At 42.1% G+C, this 18,758-nt stretch overlaps 3 protein-coding genes across 3 annotated transcripts; 2 read left to right on the top strand and 1 right to left on the bottom strand.

The window, feature by feature from the left end:
• The first annotated feature begins 657 nt into the window (after positions 1–657).
• spata1 (spermatogenesis associated 1) lies at positions 658–4,677 on the top strand. The gene is given in 12 exon segments (XM_076151405.1): positions 658–768; positions 863–969; positions 1,539–1,656; positions 1,885–1,938; positions 2,358–2,784; positions 2,939–3,089; positions 3,196–3,247; positions 3,494–3,611; positions 3,690–3,815; positions 3,914–4,089; positions 4,194–4,292; positions 4,423–4,677. Coding segments are annotated over 12 exon segments (1,638 nt in total). The 5' UTR covers positions 658–708; the 3' UTR covers positions 4,573–4,677.
• An 84-nt stretch (positions 4,678–4,761) lies between these two features.
• ctbs (chitobiase, di-N-acetyl-) lies at positions 4,762–8,079 on the bottom strand. The gene is made up of 7 exons (XM_076151404.1): positions 7,911–8,079; positions 7,402–7,540; positions 7,073–7,281; positions 6,187–6,358; positions 6,005–6,102; positions 5,689–5,850; positions 4,762–5,283 (listed from the first exon to the last, which is right to left on the bottom strand). The coding sequence occupies exons 1-7, from the start codon at positions 8,022–8,024 to the stop codon at positions 5,095–5,097; spliced, it is 1,083 nt and encodes a 360-aa protein (XP_076007519.1). The 5' UTR covers positions 8,025–8,079; the 3' UTR covers positions 4,762–5,094.
• A 1,119-nt stretch (positions 8,080–9,198) lies between these two features.
• On the top strand, positions 9,199–17,733 carry LOC143001615 (vitellogenin-2-like). The gene is made up of 34 exons (XM_076151313.1): positions 9,199–9,241; positions 9,513–9,533; positions 9,664–9,815; positions 9,902–10,153; positions 10,247–10,408; positions 10,525–10,673; positions 10,766–10,916; positions 11,006–11,163; positions 11,251–11,416; positions 11,506–11,631; positions 11,726–11,944; positions 12,045–12,262; positions 12,360–12,457; positions 12,536–12,660; positions 12,796–12,897; positions 13,005–13,124; positions 13,210–13,396; positions 13,500–13,593; positions 13,746–13,931; positions 14,014–14,164; positions 14,246–14,456; positions 14,539–14,948; positions 15,040–15,084; positions 15,171–15,239; positions 15,330–15,536; positions 15,647–15,789; positions 15,899–16,037; positions 16,141–16,270; positions 16,360–16,543; positions 16,681–16,775; positions 16,878–16,972; positions 17,074–17,239; positions 17,365–17,526; positions 17,621–17,733. Exons 1-34 carry the CDS (start codon positions 9,199–9,201, stop codon positions 17,731–17,733), a joined length of 5,049 nt encoding a protein of 1,682 aa, XP_076007428.1.
• The last annotated feature ends 1,025 nt before the right edge of the window (positions 17,734–18,758 follow it).

The raw sequence follows: 18,758 nt of genomic DNA, 5'->3' as shown, positions 1-18,758 counted from the left end.
AGTCGAAGATAAAAGTGAGCGCAGTTTATACAAAAGAGAATAACGTGTTTTCAGTCGTTTATTGTCTCTTGTCATTTTGTACAAATAACTGCCATTTTTTTTACAATTTCACATTGCAAAGGAGGATCAATATGGCTGGGAAAAGTTTCATAATCCCGAAAACACACGAAAGCATCTTCAGTGTTGAACAATAGAATATCACGACCTCTGGTGGTACAAATGCATCAGCGCACTCGTGTCAGATTCCGAAACGTATTAAAGATTTATTTAATTAAATTTACAAACTACAGACTGTGACGTTATCTCCACAGAAGTAGTCAATAGACAGTAGTCCAATAGGCTGAACAGTGTTACATTCCGGTGTCAACAAATGAAAGTGAAGCCACAAAATCGGTGCAATCGTTTGTAAACAGAAAAGGCACATACGTTACAATATACAAGATTACCTACGTTACCAAAACAAATATAAATCAAACGCAGCAAAATAAACGCATCAAATCTTAGATAATTCCAGACAAAACAAACAAGCAGTTATGCACCATCAGCACCAGAGCAACCAGTGCAGCACTCTCGTAAAGAAGCGTCACTGCTGACTGTGTTTGATTACAACAGATTGTTACTTTGCAGTCCACGCCTTCACGAAGCAGAACACACGGAGCATAAACCAACTAAGGGGATAGCGTGTCTGTCTGCAAGCTGTACTGGACAATGGAGCTGTCCTGCGAGTCCATTAGATACCCAGAGGACAGGAGACCGGCGAGCAGTAAGGTATGTGGACAAAAATCACAATACATCATAGAAAGTTAATTCATCTTCATCACTTTTTCCACGTTTTCAAACATAATGTCTATTTGTTGTGTAGTTTGTGGAGCTCCATGTGCTGTATGTGCCAGATGACCAGTGGAATGTGAAGCTAAATAAAGTCCCTGCTGAGGCAATAGAGAGCTTCATATCAGCGGGATTCATCAGGTGAAAATGACTTCGATGTTTAATCTTATACAGTATTTCGTCATATCAAGGGCAAGAAGTTCTAAATTCTAATGTAGAATCAAAAATCCTACATTTAAATGAATAATTGATACAATACAGTGGGTGTGGTATTTTTTAATTATACACATTTCACACATGACTACGACAAAATCCATAATGAAGAGATAAATAGATAAAAAGTATAAAATCTCACAATATGCAGTACAAGTGTCAGTACATGGAAATTCACAAGATTCAGTTTTTCAGAAAATATAATTTTGTGACACTGAACAGATGTCACAAGGTTTCAAAGGCTGATTTATTTGATGCATTTTAATAAAATGTTGTGTTTCCAACTACATTGAATTCATATTTTGGTGAAAATTTTCATAGACATCATTTAAACTGCAATGTGACGTGCTGCATTAGGTAAAGCACAAGTGGAATCAGATCTGGCACGAAAAACCATAGATACATTACAAGCTTACCTTATAAACTGATGCAAGTTCATTCAATCATTCATTCATTTTGTTTTCTACTAAACTATCTTAAACTTGCTGTTTGTGAAGGGTTTATCCTGACGTCACTCTCAAATCTCTGCGGAGCGAGCTTGGTGCTCTTCTTGGACCAGACAGGAGCATCGACAAATTCTCCTTCCTGAAATGTGTGGGTCGCAGTCTGGCAGTGGTGAGTGCAGCTGGCTGTTTACTGCAGTTTTCTCCAGCCGGTTGTGTTTCACCAGGCAGACAGTGAGAAACAATGCAGACAGTTTGATTATTAACAAGTTCACTATTCAAGCAGCAGCTTCACTAAAGGGTGTGAAGCATTTGTGTGCATCTGATACAGAAAGACACAGGAGCTCTGTTTTTACTCTAATGAGTCTTACAGCTACACGTTCTTATGTTTTTGTTACAGGTAAAAAGCAAACAGGAGAAGGATCTGAAAGTGAAAACATTTGCTCCACCATATGTACGTAAACTCTAGTTTCCATAAGTTCTTCTTTAAAGTTCATAACATTAATATTCTTAAATTGAAGAATTTAATTGTGCAACAAGACTCTCATATCTATTGCTGGAATCTTAAAGGATCAAAGAATGTAAATTAATAAATCATTTCCACTGCTCTGCTCCCAAACAAATACAAAAAATTGTATTCAGTGTTCCTCCATATTTATTGACTGATTTATATTTACACTTTTGTTAAGAATTGTATGGATTTCCTTTCTAATGTTTCATCTAACATGTCTAATTTCAGGGGTAACTTGCCTGTAATTCACTCTTACACAGAGTCACACTCACATCCTGATATATGCAGTACAACATCTACTTTTCCTTATACTGGCTGATTTTCCAGCTCAGTCCTTGTGTGTGTGTGTGACCTGTCTGCAGGCCCCGCAGCCCGAGCTCTACCTGCTGCCCCTGGTGGAGCACGACAGCAGCGTTTGCTCTCAGTCTGTCACCACAGACACCCGCAGCAGCTCCCCAGACCACCAGACCACCTATTACCCTCCAAAGACATGCAGCTTGCCAACAGGGACAAAAGAGCCCATTAAATTCCCCCTCATCCCCCAGTGTTCCCAGCAGTCACCACCCACCCCCAGCCTGGAAGAGGAGGAAGAGGAGGAGGAGGAGGAGGAGGAGGAAGATGATGAGGAGGACAACTACAGCTCTTCAGAGGCAGAGGAAGAGAATGAAGGGGAGGCCGTCTCCTCTGACAAGCCCGAATGGGCGGAGCAGGGGTCTTGTCCAAGAAAGCCCCAAAATCAAAGGGCCCCCCAGAATGTTTCACATAGTAAAGGTACGAAATAAAGTAAATGTCGAACTTTTACACGGCCAATCTGTGATTTACACCAACTCTCTGTTGATGGCCAGTTGTCCTCTTTGTGATGTTGCTGCTAGGGAGACAATGGTAGTTACACGAGATTTCACTACTGGCTCCAAAACTGACCAAACTTTCCAACCGTCTGAAGTCGACTCAGTTCAGGTGAAAGAGTCTCCGGACAAAGAAGAAACCAGCACCAAGAAGAAGCAGTACCTCAGACAAACCAGAGCCACCAGAGACTCAGCTGTAGCAGAGCCTCTGGAGGAGAGAGACTCGGGCTTCAGCCTCATCCAGGACAGGTACTAAGCAGATGACACACCACTCTACTGCAGTAACTGTGACTGTGCGTCAGTTTGTACGACACAGCGGCTGCTTATTCTAATAATACTGCATCTCTTTGTATAGGATCGGGAAATCAAGAGATACACACACCATCAGGAATAAACCGACCTGTGGGGTAATGTATGCCACTGTATGTCTCTGAGTCAGACCTGCTACAGGCCTTTTCACTAGAGCCTGGGACTTGCAGCATTACAACTTCAGTCGAGTTGCTATGGAAACGCTTATTTAGTCAATTGTAAAAATTCCTCAGTCAGCAGGGGGAGTTCGTTGAGGTGTTTGAGGTAAACATAGAGTTGGAAATCAAGCAATCTATTAAGAAATGACCCTGGTGTTGTTCTATTCTAATCTGATCTATTTCCAGACGACAGAAAATGCGGCTGCCACGTCTCGGACCAGTCGCTGCTCCTCTCCACCTGCGGGCCTGGACTCAGCCACGGTGGCACAGAAAACGGCTGCCACTCCAGTGTATCACACAAGCAGTAAGTTTACGCCACATCTTTGGAATGAACGCATATTACTCTTCTTTAATGTAACTGTCTGGCTTCTCTCTCAACAAGGGGACAAACTGGTGGAGGAAATCAAGCTAGTACGGGAGGAGAGGAAGCGACTGGAGTGGACCAGACAAGAGTTGCTAAGGAAGGGGAAGGACTTACTGGCTCAAAATAGACACCGCAGGAACCAAGGTGGGCCCAGATTGGCCAAGGAACTGTATAGATCCTGTATAGAATTCTAACTTTACATACTGAGTCTCTCTAACTCTTTTCTTATTCCATCCTTGAAGCACGTGACAGCTGGAAAAAGAAATATTTTGAAACCAAGAAGGCCACGGCCCCTTTGGAGGAAACCCTGAAGAACATGCGTCAGGAACTGGAAACGTTTTACAACAAACTCCTGCACCAGCTCCACGCCAGAGACAGCAGAGGCAAACCCAGACAGCAGGGGAGATCTTCTGTCAAGGTACAATATGCTCCACCTCCAACACAGACAGTATTAAAGGGAGGGAAAAGAACCACCTCAGGTGCAGGAAGCAGTAAGACACATTGTAAGATTGTGTATTTCAGAATGAGCTCATCATCCAGATCATGACAGAGAGCCACGAGATTGACAACCTGAAGAGGAAAGTGGAAGACGCCAAGATGAAACTGATAACAGAGATAAAGGTACGGAACTACACAAAGCAAACGGGCAATTAAGTACATGAACGCCCCACCAATTCAGAATTATAAGAACCCTAAAGGTCCATATTCTCATGACAAATCCTCTTCCTGTCCTCACAAATGGCCGTGTTAGCTGAGGAAACAGGCTGCCACGGAGCTGAGGGCCCTGAAGGCTGAGCTGGCCCAGAAGAGGAGTCAGTCGTCTCATCCTGGGCTCGGGATCTCACTTCACTTTGGGAATACCACACGGGACAGACCGCACATTCAAAACACCACAGTCTAGTTCTGTGATGGTTAATGAATTGCGGAACAAAGTCTAACCAAGTGCTCAAACATGTTTCAAAGGTGTATAAACTGAAAGATTGACCATCGACTACCTTGGCAATCTGAAGTTGATTCATCGTCTCACATCTCTCGGGTGTTGATAAATTTGTTGCTATGAAGGAAAGGAAACATCTGCACACCAGGGAAACTAATTCAAATCTAGTATTTATTCGTGAAAAACATTAAAGTGCATAGATCTCTGTTAATCGCACATTGACAACTTATTGGTCAGTCAAAAACAGTGTGATTGTGTGTACATGGAATGAAACAAGTGTCTTTTCTGAACACAGTGGAATGTGTCCGTGTGCAATTCAACACAACAATAAAAGCCACAATAAACTCTGTGAAGTGCAAGTATGTGTCCCTGAACTCACACCGCAGGCACAACTGCTCCTGACAATGGATTTATTGACTTAGTAACAAATGGGAGTGAGCGCTTGGGGATGGTGTAAATTTCTCCAGCAGTGCACGGGTATCCCAGCTAGCATCCTAACAGGGCATTCCACATCATTACGGTCTGCTGCCTGGCAACCGGATTACTGCTGTAGTCCAAGATGTTGCCGTTCCACATACCGATCCCCCTGAATCCAGCAAGTTTCACCAACCCGGCCTTGCCGCAAATACTCTCTGGGTCATCGTACCAAACCTGATGCATCTGTCCTTTCTGATCCTGTAAAATAATGGGAAACGGCAAGAAATTAGAAATGACAATGGCTCCCTCTTGTGGTGTGGAGAGGCTTGGCACTCCAGCTCTCCCCCAGAGGTTTGACAGGAATATTTTACTGCTGTTTGGACGGGGCAATTTGTTTTGTTTGGCAAGTGACACTGGTAGCTCGGGTGGCTGCTGGCGCTCTGGACAAACAGCCTCTGTTAGACACGGCTGCCTGATTTGTTGAGCTGTAATCGGTTTAGGACTACGGAGAAACGAAGGCTGAAAAGCTCCGACTTGGCCAGAGAGGCGAGCCGATGTGATGGATGCTCACTTTGCAAGGTAATAAAACATCTGACTCTAACACGGCTGTATGTGTCGGAGTATTTAAGTAAGCTGATTAAAGATGAGAGAAAGATGACACACCTTGTAATTGAAGTAAGGTGCCAGCTGCTCCTCATCCCACAGTCTGCCTGACGAAGAGCTGCTGACCTGCTTCATGATCCAGCTGTATGGTTTCTGACGTCCAGCTGCATCACTGCAAGGAGCTCCACGGAAAGGAACCTTGGCTATAGAACATACACCCCCCTGGCCCGGGACAGGATAGAAACCATGTCTATTTTCTGTATGTAGCTTCAGTAGTTGTATTCAAGCGTCATGTTTAAAGAATGTGCAGTGTTCTGTAGTTTTACTTTGAATATTGAGTAAAAAAACAGTATTTATCATGATGAAGAGTGTTTACCTGGGATAGATTGAGGCATGGGTAATCATAACCATACCACGGCACGCCCATCACTATCTTCCGTGGATCTACCTTCAGTTCCATGTATTCGTAATAACCTGGAAAGAAATCCAACACAGTTTTCACCTTGTATACACACATTAACACTTTGATATGTTATTGGATTCCTTAACAAAACATACCACTCAGGGTTTGGTTGAGCGGGGCGTTCGCCATGGCAATGCAGTCGCCCATGATCTGGCTCTGCTCATCGTACGACATCACAAACAGCAGGTCACATGATTGGGCAATGGCGACGTAATCGTAGCAGCGCTTGTCAATACACTTTGGTGACCAGGCAACGTCAAAAGAGACCTAGAGGTCAGAGTGAGTAAACATCAATGGCATGGGTCTTGTGAAATGTTGCACCAGAGCAGGCAGGTTAGGGCACCTTACTCTCATCTGGGGAGAGTCTGGAGGGAGGAGTTGAGTTTTTTTAACCATTTCAGTGAATTTGTTTTGTGTGTATGGATGTTATGTTGCACTTTGAAAGCATTCTTACAGTCTTAGTAAGGTTATTTTTAGGATTATTATTTCTCTTACAGGCTTCTTTATTATATCTTTCGCACAGGAGAAGCACTGTACTTTCAATTTTGTTGTACAAGATGACAATAAAGACATTCTATTCTATTCTAAGGACATTTAGTAGGAATACCATCTGTTTATTGACCGACATGGGAAAGGAATACTGACTACCTTATGTTTTGGCCAAACTAGTTTGAAGAGCTAAATTGGAAAGTAAATGAAAGTAATTACAAATGTTAACAGTATATCTGATTCATATCAAGTTTCCAATATTGTTGAAATAGTGGATTATGTTACAAAAGAGGTATTGATAAGTCTCCTTAATATTGTTCCTCATTGTTGTTTATGTGCATGTAATGGTGTCGTACAGGTGCAGAGCAGAATGAATGAGTGTGTGTGTGTGTGTGTGTGTGTGTGTGTGTGTGTGTGTGTGTGTGTGTGTGTGTCCTTATCAGGCAGCATAAATATTCTGAATGAGCAGCCTTTCCTATACACCGGCTTCACCTGGGAGCCTGGGATCTCTCTGTGGAAGGCCTCGGTGGTCTCGTTGACCAGAGCTGTGAGGGCGTAGTACTGCGGTGAGCCTTCCTCCACCTCCTGCTCAATGTCCAGGTTGATGCCATCCATAAACTGACTCTTGGCCAAGTTGACTTTCTCTGTTATCCAGGCTGTCCTGTTGTCTTGGTTCACAATGTCTGAGAGGGGAATGTCACCTGTTCACCGCAACAATGACACAAAAACACACAATGGGAGCAGAAACAGGAAGTGATGACCTTTGACTTAGTGATCGTAGTAAATTCTCATCGACATCTTAATGATAGGAAGGTTTTGACCTTTCAGGACCACCCGTGCCCCCTTGGAATGTGCATAACACATGAGTTCAGCATCATATTTTCCAAACGCTGCCACTGTTGTCACCAAGCTCCAGTTGTAGGACTTCCATGTCTTTCCCCCAACGTCAAACACAAACACCTGGAAACAGAGAGAGAGACCACTGAGATAAGTCTGATCTCTCTGCATCTAAAGACACTGATCGCCTCACGTTCTGTCCCAAAGAAGAAACAAAAACACTGGCTTTCATTTCTTTTCATTTCCTGCTTCACGCCTAAACCAAAAACAAAACCTGCCTACTTCAGACTCATATTTTAGGTAGTTAATAAAAGTAATAAAACGCTACAATGTTACTGATTTCTCTATTTCTAAGGCTACAAGTTCGAACAACGCAAGTGTCCACATGACTCATTCATAAACATGTACGAAAAGGGCTACATGGGAATAGGACTTGAATAACGCTGTATATAGGAAACGTATTTGAGCGTTTAGCTGAACTTCGTTGCGGTACCTCATCGTCCCTCTCTTCACTGACCGGCTGGCAGAGTTGTTGGCTTTGACATGGACACACATTGGCCCCGCAGATCGCAAATATCGACGCCCAGAATACAACAAACCGCAACATTCTGATTACAGACACAAGCTGCAGTCACGCGGCGCTGCGATAAAACTAACTGGAGCTTTGTACGGCGAGAGACACGGGACACAATTCATGTGAAGCAAAACATGTCGCTCAATGAAATGCTACACTGTTAAAATGCTGTTCTTATAATGTATATCGAGGATTGATTGCTTATGTGAATCTGGAGGCAATAATGTCCCGTTTCTAACTTCGATGACACTTTCCCCCAGCCATATTCCGACAAGAACGTGGGAAGTCAAGATTCAGATTCAGAAAATCTGTTAAACTAGGACAATTTACATATTTATTAAATCAAGTATAAGATGTTTGCCCTCCAACCCAAATTTATAAATAGCTACATTAATTATAAATACGCGTGTTGGAGCGCAAAGCTGCTGCAAAATGTCGGAGACGTCATAACTACGTGCGGAGCAGTATTTTCATTACATTTCATTTATATAATTTGACCTAATATTTCTGTTAAAAATGTTCTTTTAAATAATATTGTCATTGCGAGGCCGTTATTTTGAATTGCACTCAAGTAAACATGAAGTTGTTGTCCAAACATTGGAGAGCCAAGAGTTCATGGTTCAGGTTTGCAGAATTGTGGAAACAATTACAGGTCAGATTAGAATGACATTTATGTGACACATTGGATTTACACACCTCTCTGACACTGTCAACCAAACCTGAATCAGCTTCAACCAGGAAGGATTCACAACAAGGGTGTCATATAAGATTAACTTCTACAAGATTCATCTTGTACCCAATGTAGTGCCCACTGAGTGTATGTTCATGTATCAACTTATCTATAAGACTTCCTATTGACCTACAAGCACACCCTAACCCTGTATACCTTCCTGTATACCCTCCTGTATACCCTCCTGTAATACACTCCTGTATATCTGTGTACCCTCCTGTATAGCCATCTGCCATATCTTCTTACCTGGAACACAAAAGTATTTGACACAGAAAACGCAGGAGTCAGGTTAACCTAACATGTCATGTCTCTGACATCTTTCATCAGTTTGTCCAGTATGTGTCGTCGAGACTCGATAACACCACTGACAATGAACAAATGATGCTTGGTTAATGATAAATTGGATGGGATGCACAGTCAGCAGAAAAGTGGCTTTAAAAGCGAACCTCTCCTCCCACTTCTTCACATCCACTAGCCATGAAGGTGTTTGTGCTGCTGGCTCTGACTTTCGCCCTTGCGGGTAAGTATTACTTTTCTGATTTAAGAGTCAATCATAGTCAATGACATTTAAAATAATATATTATTATATTATATTTTAATTCATATATATGTAGAACTATTTAACCATTAGAGGCAACTTATACATGCAGTTAAAAGTTAATGACAAGATTTAACAATTTAAGAAACAAAATGGCTTAGTTTCTATTGAATTGACTTAAGTTGAAAAGTTTTCCACATGTCTTGTTTTGCGTTTATGAAAAGTAAACTAACAATACATTGTTCTTTTGCAGCGGGCCAACATGTCGCAATTGGTAAGACTAAAAAAAATGTTTCTACTAATAACAATTTAATAAGTTTATCAAACAGCTTTATGAGATGTTAATGAAATGTTATTCTCATAATGCATGCAACAACAGTGATCGTTGTCTGACCCTTTTGCAGCTCCTCTGTTTGCTGCTGGAAAGACCTACGTCTACAAATATGAGGCAGTTCTTTTGGGCGGGTTGCCTGAGGAAGGTCTGGCACGGGCTGGATTAAAAATCCAGAGCAAAATTTTGATCAGTGCGGCAACTGCAGACACCCTCATCCTGAAGGTACAGACCAGTTACAAAAAAGCTTTCAAGTGATATTCACCACTTACCTCATTACTCATCTTCACTTAAACTCCTTTTCCTCATAGCTTGACCAGCCTGAGCTCTTTGAGTACAGCGGAATCTGGCCAAAAGATGCTTTCATCCCAGCCACCAAGCTCAAACAAGCCCTGGCTGCTCAGCTTTCCACCCCCATCAAGTTTGAGTATACAAACGGTGTTGTCACCAAATTGTACGCGCTGCCTGGTGTCTCTGCAACGGTGCTGAATATCTTCAGGGGAATCCTCAACATCTTCCAGCTAAACATCAAGAAGACACAGAATGTCTATGAGTTGCAAGAGGTAAGAGTATATTTTTCCACATGGTATCTGTAAGTGCAGACCATAATACTTAAACTCACAAACTGACTGACTGACAAAATTCATCTTCCCTAGCCTGGAGTTCAGGGTGTGTGCAAGACCCACTACCTGATCAGTGAGGACGCAAAGGCAGAACGCATCCATCTGAGCAAAACCAAGGACCTGAATCAGTGCCAGGAGAGAATCATGAAGGACATTGGTTTGGCTTACACAGAGAAATGTCCTGAATGTGTTGCTGTAAGTGCAATGTCACTGAAACTCCATGTATTCTCTGCTTGGAATTGAGTGTTTATGGTACTTTTACTCCCATACTTCCAATAGCAGTGGTAATATTGTGCTTCTTGTCTGAACAGAAAGGAGAGGCCCTGAAGGGAGCTGCTGCCTTTGCCTACATCATCAAATCAACAGCCTCAGGAACTGTGATCTTACAAGCAACTGCTACTGAACTCATCCAGTTTGCACCTTTCAGCATCCTGAATGGTGCCGCCCAGATGGAAGCTAAGTATGTCATTCAAAATTACAAAGCAGCTTGTGATATATACATTTATAAAATAACAAACTGTGCAGATTTACATGATGCTTCTATATTCACAGGCAAACGCTGGCCTTGGTAGAGGTCCTGAACACCCCAGTGCCGCCCATCAGGGAGCAGTATGTTGTCCGTGGATCCCTGCAGTATGAGTTTGGTGCAGAGCTTCTCCAGACACCCATCCAGCTTCTGAGGGTCACCAATCCAAGGGCTCAGGTATTTCAAGAAAACTTAAGTAGTTTACTTCTTGTTTAATTCATTTTTTGGCAATGTTCTGTAACGTGGGGAATTGTGTTTCCTGGCAGATTATTGAGGTTCTGAACCACGTTGTGACCTTCAATGTGGCTAAAGTTCATGATGACGCACCCCTGAAGTTTGTCGAGCTCGTCCAGCTTCTCCGTGTGGCCACTTTTGAGACCATTGAGGGCCTCTGGGCTGAGATCAAAAACAGACCCGAACACAGGTAAGGTTTTCATCTAGAAAACTATTAAGTAAAGTAAAACATGCCATGAACACTATGATGATTTCACATACTCGTTCTCTTTCTTAGACACTGGCTCCTCAGTGCCGTCCCTGCCATTGGAACTCACTCTGCATTGAGGTTAATCAAGGAGAAATTCATTATTGATGAGCTGACAATTGCAGAAACTGCTAAAGCTCTGGTTGCATCCGTCCATATGGTGACAGCTGACCTGGAGGCTATCAAGCTTGTTGAGGTAAGACAACATTTTACCATGTCCTTCTGTGTTTACAGCAATAAGAGCATTGGGACAAAGTATCACTTCTTTATGTTCTCCACCCTCAGGCCCTGGCATTCAACCACAAAGTTCAGGCCAACCGAGTTCTGCATGAGATTGTCATGCTGGGCTACGGTACCATGATTGCCAAATACTGCGCTGAGAGTCCAACTTGCTCCCCTGAGCTTCTCAGGGTATGATTCATGTTTTTATTTCCATAACACAACTCAGTTTCAACATCAGCGACATGAAGAAAAACTACAACTTCTTCTGTCTTTCCTCCCCCAGCCCATCCATGAACTTGTCATGAGGGCTGTTACCACTAAGGACATCGGCACACTCGCTGTTGCTCTCAAAGTTCTCGGCAATGCTGGCCATCCTTCTAGCCTTAAGACCATCATGAAGCTCCTGCCTGGCTTTAGCTCTGCCGCTGCAGCTCTGCCACATAAAATCCACGTTGATGCTGTTCTGGCCCTGAGGAACATCGCCAAGAAGGAGCCCAAGATGGTGAGTCTGAGATCATTCATTGCATTCCTACTTTTGGCATAATTCAGTCACATGTAATTTCATGACTTTGGACTCATTAACTTTTGTGTTTGTGAATTAGATCCAGGATATAGCTCTCCAGCTGTTCATGGAAAAGGCTGCCCAACCAGAGCTCCGTATGGTTGCTGCTGTTGTGTTGTTTGAGACTAAGCTGCCAATGGGTCTGGTGATAACACTTGCCAACGCAGTAAAGAAAGAACAGAACCTGCAGATTGCTAGCCTTGTCTTCACTTACATGAAGGCCATGACAAAGAACACCGCCCCTGACCTTGCTCCAGTGTAAGAGCCTTCATATTAATTCATGTGGCAGTTTTTCTTATTTCATTGTCATTTCTCGGGCTGCAGACTCTCATACATCTCAACTATCTTCTTTCAGTGCTGCAGCATGCAATGTTGCCGTGAAGATCCTCAGCCCCAAGTTTGCCAGACTCAGCACCCGCTACAGCAGAGCTCTCTACTATGATATCTACCACAGTAAGATGACACCAGATTAATAATCAAGCAAGTTGGTGTAGAAACATGTCTTAAAAGCTTCTTCTGTTTTGTTCTCAGGCCCCTGGATGGTCGGTGCAGCTGCAAGTGCTTTCTACATCAATGATGCTGCCACTCTTTTGCCAAAAGCTATTGTAGCCAAAGCCCGCACATACCTGGCTGGAGCTTATGCTGATGTTCTTGAAGTAAGATGTGCTAAAACAAATACAATCAGAGACAACTGTTCTTATAATTTGATCTGCATCTGCCACATCTACTTTTATTCTTGTTAGGTTTGTTTGTTTGCTTTCATTCAACAAATGTCTTTTTGTCATTCTTAGCTTGGAGTGAGAGCTGAAGGTATCCAGGAGGCCTTCGAGAAAGCCAACCATGTTGTTGAGAATGCTGACAGACTCACAAAGATGAAACAAGTCATGAAGGCTGTACGTTTAAGTGACCATTCAGATATGAATATACTTTCTTCAAATTATTTTCTTTTGCTCTATTTCCCACATATGTGCTCTTAACTATTATTGCCTTCTTAACACAGATTGCTGAGTGGAGGGCTCATCCTGCCAAACTTCCCCTGGCCTCTGTGTATGTGAAATTCTTTGGACAAGAAATTGCATTTGCAAACATTGACAAAGTCATTGTTGATCAGATCATTGAGGTACAGCATCCTTCGCCATAACACCTGAACCCTAAGTAATAATTACACTGTACCTTGTGACTTAAAAGACATTTTGTGTTTACAGCTTGCCACCGGACCGGCAGTTCGTACACATGGAAGGATGGCTTTGGATGCTCTCCTGTCTGGTATCTCAATGCATTATGCTCAACCTCTTCTGGTTGCTGAGGTACGTCGCATCTTGCCCACTGCTGTTGGTCTGCCTATGGAGCTCGCTTTGTACACCTCTGCTGTGGCGGCTGCAAATGTCAAATGTAAGTTCAGTCATTGCAGCATCACTGACTGGGTTTTGAAATCAATTTCATCAATTTCATCAATTTCATCAATTTCAACTGAAATCTTGTTTGTCTTTCACAGTGCATGCCGCTGTGACACCAGCTCTGCCCGCCAACTTCCCAATTGCGCAACTTCTTAAATCTGACATCAGTTTAAGGGCAGAAATTATTCCAAGGTAAGTTTATGAATATTGTATAAAGCTTGGAGAACTTTGTTATTATCATTTTACTAGAATCTAAACTTATGTCAAATCATTCAATTTGAAATGGTAAATGGTATCATTTAGTGATGTTAAAGTTTGTACCTTTGTTCTTCTGTTCCTTTTAGCATTGCATTGAACACTTATGCAGTTATGGGGGTGAACACTATTTTGGCTCAGGCTGCCCTGATGACAAGAGCCGAAGTTCAAACAATTGCTCCAGCCAAGATGGACGTCAGATTGGACATGATTAAGAACAACTTCAAGCTTGAGCTTTTGCCTGTTCCAGCCACGGACAAGATTGCATCTGCAGTGTATGTATCTTTCATTGTCACTAGATAACATGTATGAGCCAGTCATGTTTGCTTGATTAAAACTTTCTTCATTGTATAACAGTGTTGAGACGTTTGCTATTGCAAGAAACGTGGAAGACCTTGCAGCTGCTAAAATAACACCACTGCTTCCAGCAAAATCCGCAGTAACTCAAGAGGAGTCCCTCATCTCCAAGCTTACTTCTACAATGGAATCTTCTTTGGAAAGTGACAGGGTGAGTTTGACTCCCTATCTGCTTTTCCAATTCTCCAGCATTTTCCAAACTAATGTGCTGCCCTCTGTTATGCTTTTCTAGTCATGGTCATCTGAAATGATTCATGCTGAACTACAAAGTCTTACCAAGCAGAAAGTACCCAGGCAGTTCCGGAAGAAAATGTGTTCTGCGATTGAAACCTTTGGAATCAAAGCATGCACAGTGGTTGAGTCTCTGAATGTTGCTGCCATCAAAGAAATTCCTCTTTATGCCGTTATTGGAAAACATGCAGCCTTAATCGAGGTTTCTCCAGGCAAGTGAAGTGAATGGCTGTGAATGTTTACTGACATCATTTATTTTGTAATCTGACATGGAAATTCTGTGTTTGGTTGTAGTTGCTGGACCAGTTATTGAGAAGATTGAGATTGAGGTACAGTTTGGAGAAAGAGCAGCAGAAAAGATTGTGAAAGTGATCAACAACAGTGAAGAGGAAGAAACGATTGAGGAGAAAAATGTCCTGTTGAAACTCAAGAAAATCCTTGCTCCGGGTCTCAAGAACCTCACTGCATCTTCGTCCAGCTCCAGCAGTTCTCGTTCATCCAGCTCTAAAAGCAGCTCAAGCGCTTCTTCTTCCAGTTCTTCCCGTTCCAGTTCACAGCAGAAGAGCAGGACAGTCGCCGGCAGATCTCCAGTCAGCAAGGGAACAGTGAGCAGCAGCTCCAGCAGCCGTTCTTTGAGCCAGTCTAGTAGCCGCTCTTCCAGCTCCAGCTCTTCAATTTCAAGAGCTTCCAGGCAAAACTCAAGGGTGAGACACTACCTCATGTCTTCGTAAGTGGAAAATTGTAGGATACTTTCATGAATTAAGTTTGATGGTTTGGTTTGTTTTTCTATTGTAGGAAAAGATCTACAAAATGAAGTTTTTCAAGGACCACATCCACCAGGTAATCACTTATCTGATTATATTTTAGATACATATTATGTACTCTGTTTATGTAATATTTTTAATCCTTAAGTTTTTTGCTTACAGCACCAGACTTCCACAGCCAGACCCACAAGCAGGAGCAGTGCTTCCAGCTTCGAAGCCATCTACAAAAAGGTGAGGTATCAAACCAAACCACAACCAGTCTTATGTATTTAAAGAGAGTCTGAATTTGTGTGAACGTCAGTCTGTTCTTCCCATCTTTAGGAAAAGTACCTGGCTTCTGCTATTATTCCCGTTGTGACAATTCTCATCCGCGCTGTGAGAGCTGACCGCAAGGCACAGGGATACCAGGTCGCAGCCTACTACGATAAAGTTCCTCGCCGAGTGCAGCTTACTTTTGCCAACCTGGCAGAGACCAGTAAATGGACAATGTGTGCTGATGGTCTGGTGCTAAGTCGCAACAAACTGGTGGTAAAACATTCAATTTGTCCTTAAAACTATTTGACAGTGGTATTTACCAAATTTTGAAAATGCATTCTCTGAAGTTTCAACTATTTAAATTCTGACATCTTTTTTTGTAGACCAAGCTGGGCTGGGGTGTTGGATGCTCAGAGTATCAGACTCTGATCACAGGTGAGACTGGAGCTTTGGGTGGAACCCCTTCATTGCGCCTGAAGGTCACCTGGGGCAAACTTCCAAGAGTCATCAAACGCTATGTAAAGAAGTAAGCTAAAAACAAACACATCCTCAACATTTTATATCATACCGAAAATACATGAAAATAAGAAAATAGAAATGTAATCTAATAAAATGTCATTCTTATGTGTGATTAGGCTTCCTAAATACATTGAACGCATCTCTGGTCTCACTGGATTGAGCCTGGCAAAGGCCAAGAATGTTGACAAACAGTTTATTCTGATTTTGTCTGCTCCTTCTGAGACAAGCCTGAATTTTGTGATGAAGACACCAAGGGTAATAGTGTTGCTACAATTCTTATAGACCACTGAATACATAATTTACATTTGCTTAAATTTGTCATTCAGATTGTATACTATGTTACAATTCAATTCTTTAGCTGACCATTTACAAACTGGACATGGGTCTCCCTCTTCACCTGCCCATCGGAGAAACTGCTTCTGAGCTGGAAATATTCCAGGACGACTGGACTGGCAAGATCAACTATATGATCAGGAAGGCTCATGCAGGTGATAACATGGACAGGGACAGCAAGTTTCATTGAAACGATTGGCTGATCAAGCAGTAGTTCACCCACTGATCACTCTTCCTCCTCCAGCTGAGTGCACCCTGGTGGAAAACACACTGACCACATTCAACAACAGGAAATACAACCATCAGTTACCTGACTCTTGCTACCAGATTTTGGCTCAGGATTGCACCCCAGAACTCAAATTTATGGTTCTGATGAGGAAAGAGACCTTACCCGAACAAAACCAAATCTATGTGAAGATTGCAGACATGTAAGTATGGCTATTGTTTGTAGAAATGTGGTAATTATCAAGGATCAAATGTAAACCTTGTAATCAATAACAATGCTGTAATATATGATTCCACTGAGATTTCATTATTCCTTTGCTGCTGTAATGTTTCTCTACAGAGATGTTGACATGTATCAGAAGGACAATGCTATCATGCTGAAGGTTAATGGCATGGTTGTCCCCATCGACAACCTGGCATATCAGCATCCAACAGGTCTTGTGCATTCAGATTTAAGTGCCTTGCTAACTTATTCTGTCTATTGGGGGTAATGAATCACATCTAACACACTGCGTTTTGTATTCGCATCGATTTTAGAGCAAATTCACATCACAAAGAGAGGTGAGGGCATCGTTCTCCATGCTGCAAGTCTTGGTCTTCATGAGGTGTACTTTGATCAGAGCACATGCAAGGTTTGACATTCAACTTTCTACGTCTGCTACATCTAAGTTCTAGGTAATGATGTGATTGTAACATTGTTCTATGAATCCTGAACTGTTTTGTTTTCCTACAGATTAAAGTGTTGGACTGGATGAGGGGACAGACCTGTGGACTCTGTGGAAAGGCCGATGGAGAAATCAGACAAGAGTTCCGTACCCCCAACGAGCGCATCTCCAAACACGCAGTCAGCTTTGCTCATTCCTGGGTTCTCCCTGCAAAGAGTTGCCGTGACACCTCTGGTATATCAACATTTCAGTATTAATGCTCTGTTTTTCCATGAGTAGAAAGCCATTCAAGATAATACTTTATTCATCCTGAGGGACATTGTTAAGTGCCTCACCTTACTCTTTCCACACTTTTCCAGAATGCCAAATGAAGATGGAATCCGTGAAGCTGGACAGACAGGTAAACATCCGTGGCCAGGAGTCCAAATGTTACTCTGCTGAGCCTGTGCTTCGCTGCCTGCCTGGTTGCTTGCCACTGAGGACCGCTCCCGTAAAAGTTGGCTACCACTGTGTGCCTGCCGGTGAGTCTATGACACAATAACATCTAGTTCAGGTTTACAGTTATAGGAAAATGTTGCATAGGGTCTGACTGATTTCTTCTCTACACTGTTGCAGATACAAACATGAACCGCTATGAGGGTCTGAACAGCATGTTTGATAAGAGTGCGGACATAACAGCAGAAGCAGAAGCTCACCTGGCCTGTCGCTGCACCGCTCAGTGTGCCTAACCTCATGGCCCTCAGTCCCATTTTATTTGATCATCTATTAAGACATAGTGTTCCTGATTCATGTGTATGAACTTTAAATGTTAATAAACTGACACAGCATTTGAAATCTTGTCTCTGAAATGTATTATTTATTAATTTCTTTTATTACACTTTGATTGAAGAAATGACCACAAATACAGTATAAAGTAGCATTAGCTAATATTAGCTAATATAATATAACTAATATAGTAACTAAATAATATAAATGATAAAATGCATATACATCTAAGTACTCTGCAAGACACACCAATTCATACAAACACAATAATAATAAATAATTATAAAACTTCCACTAAATGCCTCAACCCTCTTTTCAAAAAGATCAATGGTACAAATTCTGGTGTTAAATGTGGACAAACACAAATTTGAAAGTGAACCCTAGATCCAGGCATCCTAAATGACTGCAGACCCGTCTCTCATCTTCCTTCATACTGACTCTTTAATTCTCCTTTTGACCACAATATTTTACTCGACCACCTTGCAAATAACCTGGGAGTCTGCAACCATCCACTCTGCTGGTGAACAAATAGTTCCTACTTTTTCTTGTCAAATGATACCATTTCATCTCTTTGTTCCTTAACCTTTGGTGTTCCTCAGGGTTCATTTCTTGGTCCAATACTTTTTTCAACTTATACATTTCCAATCTAGATGATCTAACATGCAGTTTTGTTATAGACACATTATTTTGCAGATGACATTCAACAGTTTGTTTTTTTATAAATCCAAATGATCACTAAGGGCTCTCCAGCATAGAGTCCTGGCTCCTAGCTGTTAAAGGCTAGAACCTTCTGCTCCTTAATGATGACAAAACTGAGATACAAAGAATATATCAGCCTACACTACCACTAACTAAATAACTAACTAAATAGAAAGTTAGTATTTTATTTACATTTGGCTGGGATAGGTTGAACAATACATGGTCTTTATTCTGGCACTGAGCCGAGTTAAGTAGAGGTGAATTTATATTCCATTTAATTCCCGTTTCA

Source organism: Genypterus blacodes, unplaced genomic scaffold (assembly GCF_046128005.1).
Source record: "Genypterus blacodes isolate CSIRO-AG114 ecotype Tasmania unplaced genomic scaffold, CSIRO-AGI_Gbla_v1 ptg000054l_1, whole genome shotgun sequence".
Taxonomy (NCBI): Eukaryota; Metazoa; Chordata; class Actinopteri; order Ophidiiformes; family Ophidiidae; genus Genypterus; species Genypterus blacodes.
The sequence above is the reverse complement of the archived record's forward strand: the minus strand, read 5'-3'. Positions and strand labels throughout refer to the sequence as shown.